The sequence below is a fragment of the Cebus imitator genome, unplaced genomic scaffold (genome assembly GCF_001604975.1).
Source record: "Cebus imitator isolate Cc_AM_T3 unplaced genomic scaffold, Cebus_imitator-1.0 Scaffold310, whole genome shotgun sequence".
In the NCBI taxonomy this organism is placed as follows: Eukaryota; Metazoa; Chordata; class Mammalia; order Primates; family Cebidae; genus Cebus; species Cebus imitator.
Genome location: NW_016107625.1, coordinates 558,545 through 582,395, shown reverse-complemented (window position 1 = coordinate 582,395; position 23,851 = coordinate 558,545). Strand labels below are relative to the sequence as shown.

Below are 23,851 nucleotides of genomic sequence, written 5' to 3'. Positions count from 1 at the left end.
AGGAGGAAAGCATGCTTCCAAATCTGCTATAGTTAAACAGAGAAATTGTCTAATAGCCTAATGTGTTGTAGCATGGAACTGAAAAACAGCACTGGATTGCACGTGGAAGTCCTGGGCTCTATTTCCAGTTTTGTCCTTTGTTGTTGATCTTTTTTTTCTTTTTTTCTTTTTTTTTTTGAGATGGAGACTTGCTCTGTTGCCCAGGCTGGAGTGCAATGGCGTGATCTCCGCTCATGGCAACCTCCGCCTCCTGGGTTCAAGTGATTCTCCTGCCTCAGCCTCCCTACTACCTGGGTTTACACACATGCGCCACCACGCCTGGCTAATTTTTGTATTTTTAGTAGAGACAGGATTTCACCATGTTGGCCAGGCTAGTCTCGAACTCCTGATCTCATGATCCACTCGCCCTGACCTCCCAAAATGCTGGGATTACAGGTGTGAGTCACCACGCCCAGACTGTTGTTCATCTTTTATCTCACATTTCTTTATCTATAAAATGGATAACATACTTACCCCACTTCACAGGTTTTCTCAGAGGCACTGTGGACTCTGAAGTCCAGGCAGGTCTACTTTAAATCCTCGTGACCTTGGAAAAATCACTTACTCCTGTGCCTTAGTATCCCCATGTAAACTGGGGATCATAAAATCTACAGTATAAAGTTGGACAGGGAAATAAATGAGGCAATGTATGAAAAATATTTAGTATAGTTCCCAGTGCATAGTAAGCTCTAAAGCAGAGCCTGCTATGATGGAATAATTATTTCTGTCATCATGTGAAAGGGATTTATAAATTATGAAGTGGCATATAAATACATAAGGTATTTTATAAAGAACTCTACACTATATAAAAGGATCATCTCTTTGCCTTTCGGATTGCAGATACAAACAGAAAGGTTTACATAAAAGCTACAAGTAAATCTAAAGTTCTAAAAATTACGGTCCCCATCCTCTTGGAATGTTCTTTTTCTTGTTATTTAAACCGATTTTAATTCTCAAACAACTTGAGCAAATTAAGTTTGCTCTGCTCTTCAGGAACTCTTGTTATAAGCCATCTATCAATCCAAGTTACACATATTTATTAGTTTTTTACCAAGTATAAGGCACAGCGCTTCGTGTTGAGGATAGAATAGTCCCTTCCCTCATGGAGCTTAGTAATGAAAAGTGTAATGGGCAGAAAAATAATATTCATAATTATGGAAGCATCTAGCTTAGCTTGGGTTTGGACATCTGCTTGTCAAGAGCCCAAATAATTCACTTATACCAACAATGAGCTCTCTTCATTCCCCTAGTTTGTATGCCCACTTACCATGGTCATACAATCACTTACCATGGCCATACAATAAATTTCCAGTGAAATCTAAAGCCTCTAGTAATGGCACAGACAAGAAAATAAACATCATTACTGAAATACCCGGCAACCTTGATATAAAGCTGCCTTTGGGTTCATAAGGCTTATGACCCAGGGCTGTCTGGCAGTAAAGCTGCCCTACAACTGGTCTTCAGAAGATTCAAAATCCAAGCCCTTGGGGAAGGCATGTGAATGAGTATCTGTTCTGTAATTAATTCAGGCACACGTGTGCACATCTGTGTGTGTGTGTGTGTGTGTGTGTGTGTGTGTGAGAGAGAGAGAGAGACAGAGTGTGTGTGTGAATCTCTAGCAATTTAGAGCTCTTATTACTTGTTTATTACTGCATGTTAACTTTACTTTCTAAAGTTCATCCCTTTTATTTCTGGGCAAAAAAGCACATGTCTCTGGGGCTCTAATAATCGTCATACTCACATCCTAAGTAGTATGCTACTGTTTGAACCCTCTCACTACTAGTCTATGAAATCCATGCTGTTACTACTCCCTTTTGAGACGGAGTTTCGCTCTTGTTACCCAGGCTGGAGTGCAATGGCGCGATCTCGGCTCACCGCAACCTCCGCCTCCGAGGTTCAGGCAATTTTCCTGCCTCAGCCTCCTGAGTAGCTGGGATTACAGGCACACGCCACCATGCCCAGCTAATTTTTTTTGTATTTTTAGTAGAGACAGGGTTTCACCATGTTGACCAGGATGGTCTCGATCTCTTGACCTCGTGATCCACCTGCCTCGGCCTCCCAAAGTGCTGGGATTATAGGCATGAGCCACCGTGCCTGGCCACCCATTTTTTATATGAAGAACCTGAAGCATAGGGAGGTTAAGTAACTTGCCCAGAATTACCCAGTTAGCAGAAGGCAAAACTAAGATTTGAACTCTGCACTCTGGGTACAGAGTTGATGCTTGAGGCCACCAGACTATCTGTCTGCCCAGTGGCTGTAAGGAGTCCAGAGAAAGATGCATCAGAGAAGAGCTATCAACACTCCCCAAGGAAAAAAGATCTGTTTTAAAGTTGTGTGACTGGGTGTGGTAACTCGGGCCTATAATCCCAGCACTTTGGAGGCTGAGGCAGGCAGATTGCTTGAGGCCAGAAGTTTGAGACCAGCCTGGTCAACATGGTGAAAATACAAAATACAAAAATTAGCCAGGCATGGTGGCGGGAACCTGTAGTCCCAGATACTTAGGAGGTTGAGGCACGAGAATCGCTTGAGCGTGGGAGGCAGAGGCTGCAGTGAGCTGAGTTCACGCAACTGCACTTCAGCCTGGAAAACAGAGTGAGATTGTGTTTCAAAAAAAAAAAAAAAAAGTAAAATAAATAAAGTTTTCTTGTTTTCACAAATTCACATTCCGGTCTGGTGGAGAAGAAACAATTATCTTTCAACAACACTTTAATATGAATTTTTCTCTCTAATGCTTAGGGTGACTTAACTTTGGAGAGCAATCAGTATAGACAATTTTAATTTGGAGATATGAAACAAAAGACAGATATGTTAAATAATATCACCCTACTCATATTAATATTTATATTTCACACCCCTATCTGCTCTTAAATTGAAGACAGAGTGAGCCCAACTCTATCTTCCTGGGATATATTTGACCAGATTTTCATTGTCTTAAATTGACTCAAAGGGGAGACGGGCTTAGTACTAATTCTCAAACTGCCATCCTGCAAATGAGAATCACAATTAGACTTAAAGAAGGTACAGAATGACATTCTCAATATTCATTTCGTATCTTATGAAAGGAAATTCTCAATATTCATCTGATATCTTATGAAAGGAAATTACTGATAATCAGCAGGTCAGCTCTATATTTAAATATAATTCTTAGGTTAAATAGAGTGACCAAAAAACTTATTATGCCATAGGTTAATACAATCGATTTTAAAACTAATTTACAATATCTAGTAAATGTTAGGATGTTTCAGCCTAATAGTCAGTACTTCTCCTCCTAGATATAGAGAGAAGTTCTTCCATAGGTACATAAAGAGACATGTATAATAACATTCAGAAAAGCATTATTTCTAACAGTTAAAAATAAAAAACAAAACTGGAAATAGTCTACATTTCCATCAATAGAAGATTGAATAAATAGTGATATATTCATTCAATGGAATACTATACAGCAGTTATAAAAAATGAACCAGAGCCACACTGATCAACAAGGACACATCTAAAAACAATGCAGACAGAACAAAGTCAGGAGCAGCAGATACTGCAACATGACTTACCATTTATACAACGTCTTTAAACATGCAAAAAATCAGGTGTTGTTTATGTATATATACATTTGTATAAATATAAAACCATGCATGGAAATGATGAACAACAAGCTCAAAAATAGTTACTTCTAGGGATTAGAGGGGAGGAGGGAACTGGGAGAAGTAACAAGAGGGATTAAATTGTATTTGCAATATTAATTTCTTTTAAAAATATTAAATATGAAATGATAAGAATGGAAAAAGCTGGGTAGGTGGGTTTTATTATTTTATTATCTTATATTATTTTGAATGCCCGTTCCATGACATCAGGAACCTTGTTTTGTTGACTGCTGTATTCTTGGAACCTAGAACAATGCCTGACACATAGTAGAGCCTCAAAAATTGTTAAATGAATAAATGAATGATTCTCTCTACAATTCTATATATTTGAAATAATCTTTTTAAAATAAAAATAAAATATAGAAATAAACATGAAAAATATTGTGCTTTCTCAGCAAAAACAAGAATGGACAAAATAGAAAAAAAAATTTAAAGAGAAAAATATTACGCCTTCTCACAGCACACATATTTGTGAAATCTGTGTGAAAGGAAAGAAGACTTTTGGGGACCAGGAGCAGTGGCTCACACCTGTAACCTCAATGCTCTGGGAGGCTGAGGCAGGAGGATCACTTGAGGCCAGGAGTTTGAGACCAGCCTGGGCAACATAGCGAGACCCTGTCTCTAAAAAAAATTTTTTTTTAATTAGCTGGGCATGGTGGCACACACCTGTGGTTCCAGCTCTTTGGAAGCTGGGGTGGGAGGATTGCTTGAGCCCAGAAGGTCGAGCCTACAGTGAGTCGTGGTTGTACCATTGTACCACTCCACCCTCGACGACAGAGTAAGACCTTGTCTCTTAAACAAGGAGGCTTTTGGAGAAATTAAAGCTTCGAGTTCCTAAGATAAAAATACATGTTTAAAGATTGGAAGGAGGGAGGCCTGGGATGGTTCACATTGGATAAATCTATAGATTAGGATGGTTCATCTTAAATCTATAGAATGGAAATTTCTAGCTTTATGTTAAGGTCAACAAAGAATGAGTGAAAATCAATAGCTCAATCTGCATGAGCTGCACTCTTTTCCAACCAGACCAAGTATACTTGCTATTAACACCTTAAGAAACTCTAAAATCCAAAATAGCCCATCACTTGTATCCTGTGGTCCAAATGCCTTCAAGATCCGTGAGCAGGCAAGGTCTTCCCCAGTACCTTCCCGCTCGCCCCCGCAACACGCACAGCACAGCACAGCACACCATTGTGTAACACTGTTGCATGGACTCCAACATTTTGAGGCAGTCCCATCATTCAGAAAAGGCACACAAAAAAATACATATGGAGACAAGCCATGTTTCTTGCCATTTTCATTTAACTCATCAGGAAATGGCAAACCACAACAGCATGCACCTAGATCATGCATTCAGTAAGACCAAGACAAACAAATTGAAAAGTACCTCGGAAGTCACCTTGCAAGACAGTAACTTAGAGGTGTACTGGCAGAGAGGGAAAAGACCAGGGTTAGTACATGGCAGTGACACACTTACAGAACACCCCCTAGCCGGGAACAGGCACCACACCAGGAGTGGATGGGAAGGGAAGTAATACCAGGAGACCATTCCACACCCATGCCAAGACTTGCTCTATCTGATATTAGTTTATTTACAAGTCTGTCCTTTGCGGCAACTAAATACCCTATTATTCACTAACAAAAATATCAGATAAGCCATACTTTGTTAATTCAAACTGTTGCTTTCATTTTCTGCACTTTGAATTAACAAGATTCCTTCTCTTCTGTACACAACCAGCTGCCCACCGTCAAGGTCCTTGGGAGCCATTTTGGATTTGCTAGAATCTGTAGCCAAATAGCCTTTTCTCTTCCCGTAGGCTTCTCTGAACCCCAGAGCCATCTCGTAACCAGTTGTTCCATTAAAAGAAGATCCTAATCACAGGAGTTGGGTTGTGGAGGCAGATTCTCTGAAACTGACCTAAGGGTAGCCCTGCCTAGGCAGACAGACCATACTGCCTCTATCAGAGCCTTGGGGGCCTGGATGAGGTGCTGAGAGTGGGATCATCTTTTGATAGCAATTTTGGATGACTATTTAGCATTAGTATGAGCACTTGGGAACTGAAATGTCCTTTAGTTCCTATAGGGGACTAAAAGTCTTCCACAAAATACAGAAGAAAGTGGCCTGACTATGGGAAATGAGACAGCAGGACCAATTTGGGGCAGCCCTCTCCAGAATTACGGTAATGAGCACACATTTACACTGCTTGGGGCATTTAAGGCAGTTATTGGTTTGGGGCATTGATAGCCATCGACTAGTTAGTAGAATCACACATCTGTGATCACTGACTGCTTCTTATACGTAACACTCAGGAATTACAGTTCTGTCATGATTGGGATAACGGTGAGGAGCTAACAAGTCAGGGGCTCTTCTCTCTCCTTTGCACCTTCCGTAGGATAGGAGTGAGAACGCAAAAGTGAGAGTTAGGGGAGCACAAAGCATCACTCAGCTTCCTGTAGAGTCTGGGTGAACGGGAGGCAGATGGGCTTCCTTTGCTCACTCAGCGGGAGCGTGGCCACAGCTCTCAATGCATGACCTGGTCTGGAAGGGTTACGTGTGCCAGGAACTCTCAGCTTTGATGTAGCCCAGGAGAACTGATGAGGTCTTCTTTTGTTCTAAGACAATACAGAGTGGTTGGATGACCTCTCAGTAATTAAGTCTTGGGATGAGAAAGAGAAGGAGAGTACACAGGAAAACCCCAGTGAGAGCAGATCCTGTGCTAGAAGTAAAGATGGGGCTGAATACCTGGGAGGCTATAATTTGGACTCTAGCAACATCCCTTCAACTGAGAAAGATAAAGCAAACCCTCCAGATATTTATGAGCATCACTTACTCAATGACCCATCATCTTCTCTTTTTTGAGGCTCAGGTCAGGTTGGGGAAACAATTGGCTAGAAAAATACTGTTTGCTTAAATACAGTCTTGTAATTCAAGAGGGACTGATGAATAATAGTTTCCTAGAGGGATTCTTCATGCCTAAAGGAAAAACATCCAAATAGCCCATCATTTGTGCCCACTGATCCAAATGTCTTCCAGATCCATGAGTGGGCAACCCCACCTTGGAGGCAGTCCCTTTGCAAGGCATCAAGAAGCCCTTTAGGAAACTAGGATTCGCTAGTCCATTATGAATTGCATGACTGAGCTGAAATGGTATGAGACCCAGATAAGGGGACATTTCCACGTAAGAGAACATTTCCAGATAAGAGAAACCCACAATATGAGTAGGATTGCTGCATCTGGTGTGTGGTGTCTGCACTGCACAAAAGTGCCAGGCTAAAGGGATGAATGGTGCTGAAGCCCAGTCCCCTATTGTACCTCCAAAATGTGTGGCTGGTGCAGGGCTGTATCTTCACAAAGGAACAAGGGTGGTTTTCTTCTAATTCACACAAAGGCCTTGCAAGGTTGGTAAACGGCCCTGGGTAAGTGGGTAGGGGTGGGGATAGTAATTCTCCTGCTCCCAGAATTAGCCAAGAGGTCCTTTAATAAGTGAGGCTGGAGATACTCATTGGTGACTGTGACATGCAGGACAAAGAAATCAGCCCAGGTGGGTGAGGACTATAGCCACTAAAGGGAGTATTTTGCTCAAGTTCTGAGCTAGTAACAAATATGGCCGGTTGGGGATAACTTTTTTTTTTTTTTTTTTGAGATGGAGTCTCACACTGTTGCCCAGGCTGGAGTGCAGTGGCACAATCACAATCTTGGCTCACTGCAATCTCCGCCTCCTGGGTTCAAGCAATTCTCCTGCCTCAGCCTCCCAAGTAGCTGGGACTACAGGTGTGTGACACCATGCCTGGCTAAGTTTTTTGTATTTTTAGTAGAGATGGGGTTTCACCACATTGGCCAGGATGGTCTCCATCTCCCGACCTCGTGATCTGCCCACCTTGGCCTCCCAAAGTGCTGGGATTACAGGCGTGAGCCACTGCACCCGGCCAGGGATAACTTTTTTATAGCACTACTCCCTGACTCCCATATGCCAGGGGCCTCCCTGCATATTACTTTTTATAAAGTGGAAAACTGGAGAGAGCAGGGCCCAGAGCCGAGTCTCTGTGGACAGGACTCCAGAGGCCACCACAGCTCTCATGGGGGTTCAGGGGACACTGAACCTGTTTTGATGGCAAAGATCAGTTTTTCTCACTCAGCAAAACTTCCGGCATAGCCACATTCTATCTTTCTCCTTCTCTGTCCTTCGCCCTCCTCAATATCATTGTGTCTAACTTATCACACTTTATATACATTCCAATTATTAGCCTGTCTTGTTTTTAACTCTGCCTTCTCCTTAGAAAGAATAGAAAATAAGAATTATTTTTGCTCAATTCGTAAAGAACTGTAACTTTCAATGGGCAAACACATGGTTGTGTTCTAATCATGTGACAGGCACTGATTCTCAGGTGTGGTTTATCATCTCCAAAAGGCCATGGCAAAATGCTGCTAAGAGTTCACTGGAAAAAATATCGGCAGATGGAGGTGCTGGGGGTGATGCTGCATAACATGGGGAGATGCTGGGCGTGTAAGTTAAGCCACTGAGGTGCTTAAAGGGTGCAGAGTCTAAGAAGCCATGTTTCTCCCTGAGAATAGTGTATGTAAGTGGAGGCCAGAGACCTGAATTACTTTATCTTTCAGAGAATTACTTTAAGCTTCTACGGATAGGTAAGCCAGTTACACAACTCAACCACCCAGGATCCACCTGCTCTCTATTACCATCGTTCTGGTATAAGAGACAATTAAAGGAAAAAAAAAATGAAAAAGGGGCCACAGATTGGCTAGGGAAAAAAAATGAATCTTTGTTCATCCCTACAGATAAACTTCAACATATTCACCAGCGATCGACATAGATACGGGAGAAAAGGTCCTCTCAATCGGAAGGGCTCGGAGAGGGCTCTCATTCGAAGTCTGACTGAGGATCGCATCTTTGCTTTAGAGGCAATCTGAATTTATTGTTTTAGATTTGGGTCTCTTAAATGAGCATATAGCAGATTGGTAGATTTTGTCCTGCTCCTAAGAATTTTCAACAACAACAACAAACTTGGTTCTGTTGTAATAGCAATAACAGTGCAAAGATCCAAGATCCAGGGATATTAACAGCTTAATTAGTTAGGTCTCTTCCTTTTTCAAAATGTTTATTTACTCGGAAATATAGAGACAGGAGGCTGCCTGTCTAAGGGAGGGGCAATCAGCATATTAAAACTGACTCCAGGCAGCATCATTCATGCAAAGGACAAACCCAACCTGGCTGGCATTCGTTAGGCGGCTGCCGGAGTGTCAGTGTGTGCAGGAAAGAGGCTTCCAGCCCTCTATCTTTATGAAACGAGTGAGAGCTGCCTCTACTCTTCTGTATGGAGTATTTTTCTCTATCGTCTGCACTCCGATACAAAAGACATACACAAGTGACAAGTAGAGTGTGCTCAGCAAACACTCACATGGGTCACAGACTAAGTGGTTCTACTTGTGCTTCCCCATCCACACCAGAGTGTGGGGCATCCACTTGGCTAAATTCTACCAAAGCTGCTGACTTATACGGCAGAGTCACTGGGAGAAAAGCAACAAGACACCTAGGGCACCAAGCCTCAAAATGATCTAGCTTCCAGAACATTCCTAAGGTAAACTCTATCCTTTTAAGCGGTGCTTCAAAGAAGGACTGGTGAAAGTGACTGAGCAGCCAGGGAAAAATCCTACAGGCTCACGAAAGGAGCTGCTGCCTCCCCTACAGTGAAGTTTAACAGTGGAAATGTCTGCAGCAGCTACCAAGGGCCAGGCCTCATCCCACTGTCTGACACAGGCAACAGCCCAGTAAAACAGCTGCAGCCTGAGAGAGCAACTGAGCCAGTGCTCCATGCAGTTCAGGTGTAAACACAGGGAAAGTCTGGCAGATGCCGAGTGAGTAGCCAGGCTGCCATATATCTGTTTGCTTTCCTCCTTTCTTTACCACCATGTATTTTGAAAGTAACTCTCAATTTCTGGGCTTCACCTCCAGGAATCCTTTAACTTAGCCAGCTAGGATATAAAAGGCAACAAAGCAGCATGGAATTCTTACTGTGAACCCCATAGCATTCAAGTTTAAGGTGACCAGATGGTTTATCACCCAAACTGGGACACTTCTAAGAGGGAAATGCAGGCTGGGCACAATGGCTCATGCCTGTCATTCCAGCACTTTAGGAGGGTGGGGTGAAAGGATCCCTTGAGCTCAGGAGTTGAAGAACAGCCTGAGCAACATAACGAGACCTCCTCTCTACAAAAAAGTTTAAAAGTACGCTGGGCGGGTAACACATGCCTGTGGTCCCGGCTATTCAGGAGACTGAGTTGGGAGGATCGCTTGAACCCAGGGGGTCAAGGCTGCAATAAGCCATGATTGTAGAGACAGGGTCTGTCTCTGTCACAGCCTGGGTGACAGAGACAGACCCTGTCTCAACAACAACAACACAAGAATGAATGGGGATATTAATCATCACAACACTGCAACAGGCATAAGCCAGGACTGCCTCAGGTAAACCCGGCAGGATCCTCAGCCAACCCAAATGACTTGTGACTTAAGTACAGTCAGCGGAGGAGGTGATGACCTCAATATGTGCTAAGAGGCTGGGACCAGAAGACCTACAGGAGGTCGGCATAAACCTGAGGCTGATTTCCAGACTCCTGGGACTGTGTAGAGCAACAGCTCCTATGTCTCTAACAGTAGGAAGAAACCACAGAGCAGATGACTTCCTTCATAGTTAATTTGAACGTTATGTGCAAAGGTACTAGGGTTTGGGGGTAGCAGAGTAGCCACGTGGTTTTCAACTGTCATTTTAACTGGCTGTTTGCTGTCAAGCTATGCAAGTGGGGTTGTTAACAGCTCCAAACACACTCAGTCTTTTAAGCACTGTGTAACATTGTGACGGATTGCCCAGAGAGCTGGCTTTGAAGAAACAACATCTTCATCCTTCTCTAGAGAAATAAATTCCCTACTGGGCAATGGTAGAAATCAGCTCCCAGGTGCTTAGAGATCATTTCAGGGCACTTGCATCCTTCACCCTGCGTGGCCCTTGCATGCGGTCTCTGCACAGCAAACATCGCATGCACTAGCTTTGCTGATAGACTTCAGCTATACTTGGCAGCAAAGGACCAGCTCCCAGCATGATCAACAATTTTTTTTGAAACAGGCAAAAACCCAAACCCAATTCCAGGGCATGTGAAACCACATGTCAGGAAACTGATATTGGAACCCAAATGCTGACCAGACAACCACATACACATTTTGTGCCTGAACTGGAATGCCACACGCCATACCGACTGCCGCGCTCAGAGAAGTGAAAGAGGAAAGGAGGAAAAACTTACACTACTATCATCCATTCTCTCGCGCCTTTTAGATTTGTGTGTCTCATAGTCTTCCATGAGGGTCTGCATCAGATTCTTGGGCCGCTGGATTCCGGCAGCCTCTTCGGGGGTTAAGTCAGGCTGCAAGCTGGGGCCTTCAGTGGTGGGGGATGGAGGAGGTTTGACTTTCTCTATTTTCCCTGAAACAACACGAAGAGAAGACCCTTTCTAAGCTTGTCTGCGCATGACTGCTTTTAGAAAGAGGAGAAAACTGGCAAATAAAAGACCAACAACCTCTGACACAGATAGTGGTACCAGAATGATGGTTAAGTGTAGGCCATTTTATTATATTACAGGATCAAAGCACTTACAGTTAAAGTACAAACCCATCCAAAGATCTCAAGGACACTGAGTTCTAAAAAGTCAATTAGATCAAACAGGCCCGGCACACACACTGCAAATATATGTTGGACAGACAGACAGTGGCTCCAGTTGTTTTGAGACATGTATTCTATCATAGATCATAGAATTAGACTGTCAGAGGTGATGGCGCCTTAGAGACTCAGAGACCCACTTCTTTACAGATGAAGGAGCTTGAGACTCTGCCAAGGGAAGGCTGTGCTGAGGTCAGAGGGAGCCAGTGATGGTACCCAGGCCTGCTTTCCTCACCAGGGTCTATCCTCTAAATCACAGGTAGCCAATTGTCTGCTGACCTGCCCGGCTTTTTGTGCAGAGAGACCAGTGTTATAAAACTTTTGAATAAGGACGAGGCTCGTTCTTCTCAGGGCACCCTGGTCTTACACTGGCCAGCTTCATTCATTTACCTCACCCACTAGGGTCCTGAAACATTTGTGTTTAAGGCCTCCCAGACCTTAAGAAGTATACACCAACAAAGGCAGTGGAAAAGGTGCACACCAGCCTTGGGAATGGGGAGATTTTAGCTCTCTTGATGTCCTCTAAGAATCCTCAGGAGGACATCTCTCCACAAGGGTGGAGAGATGAGGTCAGTGGTTAATTCAACAGTGGTGTGGTGACTCCATGCACTCTCACAAAGACCATTTGCATCCCACCCTCCCGAGAAATGCCTGGCCCTGGCTTCTGGCCCTTCAAGGGGTGGGTTTATTGCCACGGAGCCCCAAAAGCACTTCAGAGAAGTATCTTCAAGTACAACAATTACGATTTCTCCAATTATGCCTTTTGTGGTTGACGCGGCTAGAATCTGTGAACAAAGGATGCAGAGGAAACACACAAGATAAATGGGGCTTGTATGGCCCCATTTGGGAGGTGAAAGGCCCAGTTGACCTCTTCCAGTTCCAAGCTGAAGGGGACCCACCTTTCTCCATCTGACATCCCAGACTTCTAACTTGACACCTGCCTGATGTAGCAGGAATCACAAGTGAGGCCTGGTGTCGGTGTTTCCATGTGGGCTACTTAGCCCTTTGTTGGGTATAATCTCCTTCTGATGAGCACTAGAAAGGCCTGGAGTCTGGGAAACCCAGGTTTTTAACTCCTGCTCTTCCAGTCCTGGGCTATGTAATTGACTATAGATCATCATTTCACACTCCCACTTCAATCGTGGGCTGATCACTTAAATTCTCCTAGTTTTAACTGCCATAGCTGTTAAACGGGAATTTTGGAAGACGTTGTCTTTGTGGTCTCTTCTCACTCAAACATTTTGCTATTTTATCAAATACGTTTGGCAGGATCCACCCTTACTGATTTTTTTTAAGGCATTTAGCTATCACATTTGGGGATTAGGTGGAAAACAGTTTTTACTATACAGAAAAGGCACTCCATTTCACAGCCACATTATGTTAATAACAGTGAAATTCATTGCTTTGATCTAAACTACCCAGATAACTAGAAAGCTTTGATATTAACAGTACAATAATAAGTATTTCAAAATCCCTAGATTCCCTAGAAATGGTTTCTATTTTTTATTATGGAAATTAGGGAATGCTATAATTACGCCTATAAACATTATAAACGTCACCCAGAGTAAACATTTTTCAAGATTTTGGCATAATTGGCTCTTCCTTCCTTCCCTAGACTTGCTGAATTATTTTAAAGCAATACCAGACCTCAGGTCACTTTACTCCTGCACACTCAGTATGTATCTCCGAAAATTCCGATTGACTTTTTAATTGAAGGTTTAAGAAACAGTGTAGCACAGTGGTGAGCACTCAAGCTCTGGAGCCAGCCGGTTTGGATTTGAATCTATGACTTGGCAATCAAATCACTTTGGGCAAGTTACTTACTCTTTCGCTATCTTAGTTTCCTCATCTGTAAAATGGGTTTGATGATACAGGTACCTACTGCATATAGTTATTATAAGGATAAAGTTAATATCTGTAAGGTTAATATTCAGAACAGAAAGCATCCAATGAAACCTAGCTACTATTTAATTGGAATCTCAAAGAATAATATGACTATCGGGTGAAATGAACAATTTCATGCATATTCTGCATAAAATTCTTGCATCTCATCTAGTGCCAGAAATAGACACCAACTACCAGGTGATTTTTCATCATTTTCCAGTCGACCTCTCAAGTGTCCAGATCACCTCCCATCAGCCATTCTCCCAGCATTAAACATCTAGAAAGCACAGCCTATATTCATTGCTTCTAGCTTCTGCCTTTCACACACAGCACAGTGAAACTCCTGTTTATATTTCTGTGAAGGCCGTTTTCACACACTGACTTGAATCATATCTGGTTATTGAAGCTTTTGTCTGCTTAGTCAAGCTATAACATCATTTTGGGGACAGGAAGGTATGTTTCACCTGTCTATGAATCCCCTTAATTCATTTGAATGTAAATTCCATTAGAGTAGAGCCTTGCCTGTCTGATCATTGTCAGATCCCAGCAGTAGCTGTGGTACATGGCACGAGGGAGGAACTCATGTTTGCGGAGTAATCAGTAAGTCCATTATGAAATATACGTAACAACCACAAGTAAATGCTTGTGGACTGGGACGGAATCTCCCACAGAGAACCAGAAGAAAGGGCTTAAATGCCTTCACCAAAATACATGAATTAAAACATTTTAGGTCTGCAGAATTAGACTCAGTGGCTTTGGAGTAACAAGTGGATTTGTATATCATTTCCTTTGTAGGCTTCATGTCATTTGAGCCTTGCAACAACCCTGAAATGTAGTTAGGGTGGATGTCATGACACCTGGATGTCATGACCACACAGGCTCAGACACCAACTCCAGCCCAAGTTACATGAGATAATAACAGTCACAGTCTGGAGCCCAAAACCCAGTGTTGATGATGGGTGAATTAAACGATGAGACGTATGCAGAAAGAATGCTGTAAAGAGGGTAAAGGATGACTATAGAGAAGTGGTCAGCCATTAAACATCAAAGACATTTCCTGCTTATTTATGATTTCATCCCTGGAGCACGTTTTTCCAGTTCTAGCCACTAGAGGTCAGAGGAGTAACAGGAAAGAAAGGCTGACTTAGGCGTTCTGGAGCAGGAGTTTCCAGGGATAAGGGGGCTGAGAATGGTTGCTTTGGATAACGGGGCCCATGTTCTGGTTCTCTCTATTTAGCCTCTCAGGAGAGACTGTCACGGGTCCCCAGAGAGAGAAGATACTATGCCTTATCCCCAGACTTCTGGCCATCATTCTGGTCAGTGTCGAAGGAAGCTAGCTCAGCCAGGCTTCTCTGCCAGGCCCTGTGACCTCTGATGATCCTCCCCCAGTATGACTCAAACCAGGCACCAGAATTCTGGGGGTCATCTAGGAATCACACAGGCTGCCAAAAGGCTGGAGAGCAACCTGTTCAACACCTGACAACTTCCTCAGAGGTCCAGAGTTTGTGGCCAGTGGTCCTCTCCATTAGGATGGTGACAGCACTTTGGGTGCTCTTCCCCCAATAGTGGACACTGCAGATAGCACCACAGTTTGGGTCTTGGAGATCATTACATGCATGTGATGCAAACAGTCTGTGCCACAGGCCTGGGAGCTCAATCACATCCTTTTTCATGACCCCATAAGGCCCCTTGAAGTCCCATGGCCCAGAGGACATGCCCCATTAGACTCCGCAAGCTGCATGCATCTCACCCAGCACCTCCCCAGTCACCCCAGGTCCTCTGTTGCTTACTCCCTCAAACTTTGCTCTGCCCTCAGTTTATTCACCTGATGAATGATTCAATAGCTTGTGATACCTGAAATTAGCCCCATTTTCAGTGAGTACATCCTGCCATCCAGTTCCTCACCTGCACTGAACACTTTATAGAACACTTTTTTTTATTTAAAACTAAGTCCCGCTCTGTCGCCCAGGCTGGAATGCAGCGATCTTGGCTCACTGCAACCTCTGCCTCCCAGATTCAAGCAATTCTCCTGCCTCAGGCTTCTGAGTAGCTGGGATTACAGGCACCCGCCACTACACCTGGCTAATTTTTGTATTTTTAGTAGAAACGGGGTTTCACTATGTTGGCCAGGCTGGTCTCAACCTCCTGACCTCAAGTGATCAGTCTGCCTCGCCCTCTCAAAGTGCTGGGATTACAGGCATGAGCCATCGTGCCCGGCCAGAACAGCCCTCTTGAATGACCTGTCACTATCCCTGGACAGCAACATGACCACACAGTGCCATGTAGACCTCAGGGCAGACCTGTATTGGCCCTGGCTGATGGCCAGTCCAGACATTTACAGAGCAGGGAACAGGTATAATTAATGTGACCTCTACAGTGAACATAAGGAACCACCAGAACAAAGTTACACTGAAATTCTGAGTGGAGGATAGGAAACATTTGAGTTTATTTCATGAACATGATTATATTCAAACTATTCCATCGGAATGATTTTAGACAAGCTTTTGAAGGTGTTTGAGGGTAAGCGGCTTCACTTGGTTAGGTTGACTCCAAAGCTGTGTTTCTAACATTGCGTCCTGTTACCTTAGCTTTATAAGATAGTACTTGATGCTGCAAAGAAAAAAATCTTGGGTCAAATTAAGCTTGGGAAACACTTGGTTAAAGAAAGCAGGCAGAGAGAGGGGGGATTTGGTTATCAGAGGAATTCTGGTTTCAGTGCTAATAAGATTGTGAAGCTCTAATTCAGGGATGGGGGTGTACCATTTCTCAAGTTTATCTAACCAGAAAATCTCACTTCACAGAATCTATTAAATACCTCAAGAAAAAAGCCAGGCACAGAGGCTCATGATGTAATCCCAGCACTTTAGGAGGCTGAAGTCAGAGGATCACTTGAGCTCAGGAGTTTCAGACCAGTCTGGTTAACATAGTGAGGTCTTATCTCTAAAAAAAAATTTTTAATAAGTAAACGCAGAAGAAAAAAAAAACAGTTTAGGAAATACTGTTCTCTAATGTACAGTAGTTGTTAAGAAACTCTCAAGGAACTTTTTTGGCCCAAGTTCAGTTAATATTTAAGTACGGGCATAAAGCTCATGTACAAGAACGTTCACCACTGTTATTTTTTTTTAACTACACCAAGATATCTTCCTACTGAAGAACGGTTAAGTTAGCTGTGGCTCATTCAGGAAATGAAGTATTACTTAGCCATTAGAAATCATGTTTCAGACTCTCAAACTTAGAAGAATGTTTAAGATCATGAGAAACTATTCAAAATATATTAAGAGAAAAAGCAAATTGCTGAAGTAGATATACTGCAGGAGTTCGAGAGTGCAGGTTGGAGAGCCAGACTGCCTGGGTTCAAATCCTCGCTCATCACTTAATTGTGTGAAAGAAAGCAAAAGTGCACAGCACATGGCGGAGACTCAATCAGCATAAGATGAATGCTATATGTTGCCTCCTGTGGTGGGCAGAATAGTGGCCTCACCAACAGTGTCCAAGTCCTAATCACCAAAAGCTGTAATATGTTGCTTTACAGGTAAAAAGAACTTTGCAGGTGTGATTAGGTACTTAAGATGGGAAAGTTATCCTGAAACACCTAATTGGGTCTAATATAATCACAGGAGGGAAGTAGGAGGGCCAGAGAGAGAGAGAGTGAGAGGAGAGAGAGATCTGAAGATGCTGCACTGCTGGCCTTGAAGATGGAGGAAGGGGCCATGAGCCAAGGAATGTAGGCAGCATACAGAATGAAAGAGAGAAGAAAGTGAACTCTCCCCAGAGCCTCCATAAGGAACACTGCCCACTGACACGTTGATTTTAGCCCAGTCTTAGTTTGTTTGAGCTGCCATAACAAAATACCACAGACTGGGTGGTTTGAACAACACGCACTTATTTTCTCACAGTTCTAGCGTCTGGAACTCCAAGATCAAGGTGCCAGAATGGTCAGCTTTTGCTGAAGGCTCTCTCCCTGGATTGCAGTCAGCTGCCCTGGATTGAGGACAGCTGTGTCCTCACACAGTGGGGAGAGTAGCTGTTTGATGTCTCTTTTTACAAGGGCTCTAATCGTATCATGGGCTCCACTCTGTGACTTCACGTAAACCTAATTATGTCCTCAAGGGCCCGATCTCCAAATACCACAACACTGAGAGTTAAGACTTCAGCATATGAATTTGGGGGAGAGGGCACAATTCAGTCCACAGCAGATGAATTTTAGACTTCTGCCTTCTAAAGCTGTAAGATAATACATGTGTGTTTTTAAAAATCATTATTATTATTACTTTTAGAGACAAGGTCTCATTATGTTGCCCAGGCTAGTCCTGAACTCCTGAGTTCAAGCAATCCTCTAGCCTCAGCTTCCCAAAGTACTGGGATTACAGGCAGGAGCCACTGTGCCTGGATAAATCTGTATTTTTTAAACTACTATATTTGTGGTAATTTGTTACAGCAGCAATAGAAATGAATGCAAGTATAAACCCAATATTACCTTCCACGCACCTACAGGCATGGAGAAAACCTAGGAAGGTGGTTATTCCTGGGAGGGTAGGATTATGAATCTCTTTTGATTCTTTTTATATTTTTTCTACAATAATCACAAATTAATTTTAAAATATAAAAAAACCAGAAAACTGTTCTTGTCAATATTATTAGCCCATGCTGAGAAAAGTAGATAAACCTGCTTGCTTTAACCTTTATGGACAATGCAGATCCACAAGCCCTTCCGTCATCCCAGGCAGCGCAGACACAGAGGCGCTCAGAAGGAAAAGATTGTTCATCTCTGTAATGGTGGTACTCATGAGGCTGTTGCAATGCAGACTACGGAGCAAGGAGGGCCAACGAATTTCACTCCAAATTAGCTAGTGGTGTCTCCCACCATGAGGGGGAAAGAAAACCAAGAAGCGTAAATTGGTGTTTCATGTTATTTATCATAAATAGTTATACTACTCTCTGGTCCAGAGAAAGCAAACCATGCCTTGGCTGTGCTTCTGGATCTTCCAGGCATTACGGATTTCCCTTGGGCATCTGTGGCAGGCTGTGCTGACAGGGGGCAGAGAAAAGAATCTGCAATTCCTCCCACCCAAAGAGCCTGAGAGACAGAGCTGCATGTACTCAGAATACAGCTGTTGTCATCCCTGACAGCCCAAATCCTCCTCTGGAGGACCAGTTCTAACTTTTAAAAAGCCAAGATTGGGGATTCCACAAATTCTGAAAATTATTTTGGTCAGATATTATGATTTGGGTGATTATTACACTCTCTATGCATGAAGTCTGAGGTCTTAAATCAAAGAGCCTTTGTTTCAACATTTCTCAAAAGAAAAGAAAAAGCCATTACCCACTCTTATTTAAAAACCAAACTGAACCAAACAAAAACACCCACCAGAGGACACGCCTCGACCAGAGCCTCCTTCAATGACCTCCTTTCTTCACACAGCATCGGGACAAGGCTGCAAACATCTAAAGCGACTCACAAGTCACCAGCAAGAAATGAGCTCAGACTTGCATTTTCAATTTCGTTTCCTCTCAGGACAAGGGAACATCCTGCTTGTCCGCCCGGGTGCAGGGACTTGTGCAGTTCCAGCTGTGACCCGCACACCAAGAGCTGGTCCCTTCCACTTTCATCTCCTCCTTTGAAGGCCCCAGGGGTAGGAGAATGTGATGATATGAATCTTCAGATTATAAACCTAGCTCCGAAATGAGAAATACCCCTGCTTGGCAAACAAGTCTGAGAAATTATCAAATATTATTGCTTAAAGGTAAGTCGGGGTGTTGGATGAGTTGCTGATACTGGGTTTATCCCAGTGAACACAACTGGAAGGCGATGAAAACTCCGGAAGGAAAGAAAGAGCTCTGCTCATACAGGGCAAGCAGAGTTTAAGACCAAAAAAGAAACAAGTTAATTAAAACAGTAAGAATGAAAATTATGGTGAATAGTCATTCTCCGCCAAGATCCTTTTGTTAAACACATTTCTGCCAGCATGGTGGGCTTGGCTGTGTGAAGATTACCTCCCCACAAAAGGAAAATATTTTTGTGGTAACGCGTGTAATTTTATTGTCACTCAATACATTTAATGATGGACTTTTTTTACTCTTTAGTTCTTTAAATCATAGTAGACTACTGAAAACTCATTATTCCTGACCTCAAGTTTCTAAGAGCAATGTTAATTCTAAGGGAGTAAATGGAAAAAATCCCAGCTAGAAATAGAAAGCAATTTTATTTTATTTTATTTATTTTTTGAGATGGAATCTTGCTCTGTCACCAGGCTGGAGTGCAGTGGCACAATCTCGCCTCACTGCAACCTCCACCTCCTGGGTTCAAGAGATTCTCCTGCCTCAGCCTCCCGAGTAGCTGGGACTACAGGTGGATACCACCTTGCCCAGCTAATTTTTGTATTTTCAGTAGAGACGGGGTTTCACCATATTGACCAGGATGGTCTTCATCTCCTGACCTCGTGGTCCACCCGCCTTGGCCTCCCAAAGTGCTAGGATTATAGGCGTGAGCCACCACGCCCGGCCAGGAAGCAATTTTATAATGTATGTTCTGTTATTTATTTTAGGTTCACAACGGCTGCAAAAGAGCAATTCACAAGTAATTTTACTAAGACTTTCTAGGCCTTTTCTTTTTTTTTAGAGACAGTGTCTTGCTTTGTCACTCAGACTGGTGTCCAGTGGCATGACCATAGCTCACTGCAGCCTTGAACTCCTGCTCAGGCAATCCCCCCACCTCATCTCCTGAGTAGCTAGGACTACAGGTACACACCACTAAATTCACCTATTTATTTTCCTACAGAAACAGGGTCTCACTGTGTTGCCCAGATTGGTCTTGAACTTCTGGTCTCAAGCGATCAGGCTTTTTCTTAAAACAAAAAAGCAACTGTAATGACAACAACAACAACTCTTACTGGGAGCCTTTTATGTGCCAGGCCCAGTCTCAACTTTTTTATGAGGTTGGTATAACTTTATTCCTATTTTACTGAGGTTTCGGATAAACCAAAACCTCAGGGTGGGGGATGGAGTTTCACTCTTGTCGCTCAGGCTGGAGTGATGATTATGTTATGATTATGCTATGATGAGCAGCGTTATGGTTTTGGCTCACTGTAACCTCTGCCTCTTGGGTTCAAGCGATTCTCCTGCCCCAGCCTCCCCAAGAGCTGGGATTACAGGCATGCGCCACCATGCCAGGGTTTTCTGTTTTTGTTTTTGGCTTTTTTTGAGACAGAGTCTTGCTTTGTTGCCCAGGTTGGAGTACAGTAGGCATTGTAGCTCACTACAACCTCTGCCTCCTGGGTTCAAGCAATTCTCCTACCTCAGCCTCTAAGTGGCTGGGATTACTGGTGTGCACCACCATGCCAGGCTAATTTTTGTATGTTTGGTAGACATGGGGTTTCACTTGGTGTTGACCAGGCTGGTCTCAAACTCCTGACCTCAAGTGATCTGCCCACCTCGGGCTCTGAAAGTGCTGGAATTACAGGTGCGAGCCACCTCGCCCAGGCTTCATACATGAATTTATACTTGAATAATGGGAAACAGAACTACACGTACATTCTCTGGTGCACTAATGATCTGTCCCACACACTCTCCTCCTGACCCGCCTCACCTCCTAGTTTTCCACCCTGTAAGTATGCAGCACACAAAGATCAAATCAATCTGAAATGCCAGTCTCCTGAGGGAAGTACACAGCAAGTAACTATGGCTAGTAAGAGACACAGTCATATTCTGCCCTGAACTCTGGCAGTCATAGAGCACATCCTGCTCCCAAGCCTGGCTTTGATTAGCTCCTATTTCTCATCAAAGAACTTGCAAGAATTAGGTTCCTTGATTCGCCTCCTCTTTGTCAGCTCAAAACTATGCATCTTTTTTTTTTGTACATGGCTGAGTCTGATTCCTCAGAAGACGCTCCCTTAACTTGCAGCCCGGAGTGGCCAGGCAGAAGTAGGCAATGAGGACATCACGTGGTGGCCCAGCAAGGCATGAGCCAGCAGGAGCCAACCCAGACACGTGATATATCCAAAGACCCAGCACTACAGCAGGAATAGCAGAGCCTGCTTACACTAGGGAATTCAGCTGGTGGGGAACGTTCTGCTTTTTCCAAAGTTCTGCTGCCCAGAAGCTGTGACCACAGGCTTGCAATGGAAGAAAGACTTCTGGGCCCATATCGTCTCAAGAGTGAGGCTGACACACAGGTTTAACCATGGCCGTGGCCCTTTCCAAACCTTTGAGGGCAAAATGTCTAAAGAGAATTTGGAATTCCAGAATTTGGAAAGTCCTGATTTCATTGCACACCTTCACCCCTTGCTAAACACAGCTTCGACATAGTCTTTTCTTATCAATTCCTTTCTAAATGGCTTGCATTTTTCCAGAAAAAATACTTGCTGGGTTTAGATAAATAGACCACAGGGAAGTTCTGGTCCAAGGCAGAAGGATCAATTTTTAAAAGGCAAGGAGAACAGTAAGTAGTCACGGTGCTCAATGATCACCAGTCAACTAAACTTGACTTTGATCCCACTACGCCACAAGTGTTCACGTTTAGTTAATAGAATAATGCACACTTATCCCTGCTCATCCTCAAATTTAAAAATTGCTTCCTTGCTTGAGTAACCAGTTCTTTCAAAGTTTTCAAGGCATGAGCCTGCTTCTGGAGTGAATGGCAGACCTTCTCCCTGGGAAATAAACTTTCAGAAATAACTCACAAGAGCAGCTAGGCTAGATGGTTGACGTAGACTAAATTAGTCCCTTAGCTGTCTGCTCAGATCTTTGGACAGCCCAAGCGATTTTGCCTATTGTAATTTGGGGCACTGGAATTGAGTTCTGAAAGCAGAAAGGAATCCTCCTGGGTCACTAGGGAAGCACTGTTTCATGGCCTCTGGGAGTCAAATTTATATATCCAGGCCACTGCAAGCGAAGGATTGCAGAGCTACAGGGGCTCCTAAAGGAGGATCAGGAAGGACCCAAGAAAATACAGAAGTTGTGCCGGAAACTGGGAAAGGGTAGAGGGAGCCTGAGTTACAAGTTGGAGAGAGAAGCTATTACTGTTTACCTCGTAGGGCAGGCTCAACAGATGGGAAGGAGGAGGTAGGGGAAAGAAGATGGATTCTGGAGACAAATGAGAGCCCGAGTTTGAAACCAGGCTCTACCATTTCCAAGCTGAGTGACCCTGGGCAATTCAATCTCTCTGGGCTCTATTAGTAATTCTTTGAAAGAGAATAATATTACAGGTCTACGACTCTTCATGCATAATTCCCAAATCCAAAAAACTCTGAAAACCAAGTTTTTTCATAACTTATTTAGCAACAAAACCTCACATGAGCCGACATAAGGCTCTCCTAGTCTTTACCCACTTAATGTCACTAATTCTTCTCAAGTTTTACAGTAGAAATTTAGTTTGATCACAGGGTATTGCCCCAGAACCTGCCAGCTATGTTAAATAATAGTATGTTCATTGCATTACCTTTCTAAATAATAGTATATACTTTATCACTTTTCTAAAATAAGAAAAAGTCTGAATCCAGAAATGTATCTGGCCTTAAGAATTGAGATAATTTGTATCTTACAGGGCTGCTGGGAGGGCTCAGTGAGAAAATGAGAAATGACAAATGTGTGCGAAATAACTAGTATTATATGTAGCTTTAAGGTCCTGATAAATTGTAACTACCATGATTAGACTTGTGTCACCAGAGAATGTTCTGGAAATATGGTGGTGGACAATAGCCATCTGTGGATAGGCCACAATAAGCTTTAATTAGCTTCACACAGCAGGCACCTGCCTTGCAGGAAAGAGGGGCACTGTGTACTACTGATGAAGAGCTCTCTCATCATCAAGGTTTCCATCAGAGGCCGACACAGGGGCTTCCTCCATGGAGCAGTGATGGCACCTCAAATCAAACTGTGCCTCATCTGGCTCTAATTTAGCATGGAACACTCCACCAAGCCCTGCTTTGTGATGATTGTGTAGACACTCGCAAATATTTTTTTCCTAAGACTTTCCTTCGTGATACTTGAAGATAATAAAGGGGAAAAAGCAAAGACCCGGTTAAGAATTTTTACAATAATGTAATGATCACCTTATGCGGAATCTTAATCTAAACAGACAGCAGCAGAAGTCAACACTTCCTGTACATCTTATAAAAATAAGATTTATTACTATCACATCTTTCCACATGTTAGAAGACACGAACAGACATCCCAAGTTGTGGAACCTAATAGGCAACCTACGCCTTCTCTTTTTTCTCTTTTGCCACTCTTCATAATGTATGTCCCATGGAGTGAATGATCTGACTTGGTAGATGAATTCAACATCTGGCATGAAAACAGAAACTTTCAAAAAACAAATCATCCCCCAACTGGTTTCTCTGGCATGCTTAGAACTTGGAAGTGAAACCAGGATATCTAATAATAGACATAGATACTAAAGTGAGAACTGTTGGCAATCCCAACATGAAAAGACATTTGAAAAGATCTTAAACCGCAACTTCAATACAAAGTTTGGGTATTCCACCCCCTAATTCTTTCCTCAAGGGTGTTTTACAGCTGTGTGTGAGTTACCCCTTTAAGTCAGGCTCATGTACCTGCAAAAGTGCATT

General features: G+C 43.2%; 1 protein-coding gene across 12 annotated transcripts in view; it reads right to left on the bottom strand.

Annotated features, from left to right (window-relative positions):
- The window catches only part of PALM2AKAP2 (PALM2 and AKAP2 fusion), a 510,283-nt gene that overhangs the window by 5,938 nt on the left and 480,494 nt on the right, over nt 1-23,851 (bottom strand). For 7 of the 12 annotated variants that reach the window (XM_017503359.2, XM_037729537.1, XM_017503362.2 and 4 more), the window contains 2 exons: nt 10,987-11,165; nt 5,065-5,103 (listed from right to left, as the gene is read on the bottom strand). The exons of 1 other annotated variant lie outside the window; for it this stretch is intronic. In XM_017503359.2, coding sequence (XP_017358848.1) covers nt 5,065-5,103; nt 10,987-11,165 — 218 coding nt within the window. The remainder of the gene's footprint in view (nt 1-5,064; nt 5,104-10,986; nt 11,166-23,851) is intronic. 4 more of the 12 variants (XM_017503360.2, XM_037729539.1, XM_017503366.1 and 1 more) reach the window with 1 other exon arrangement.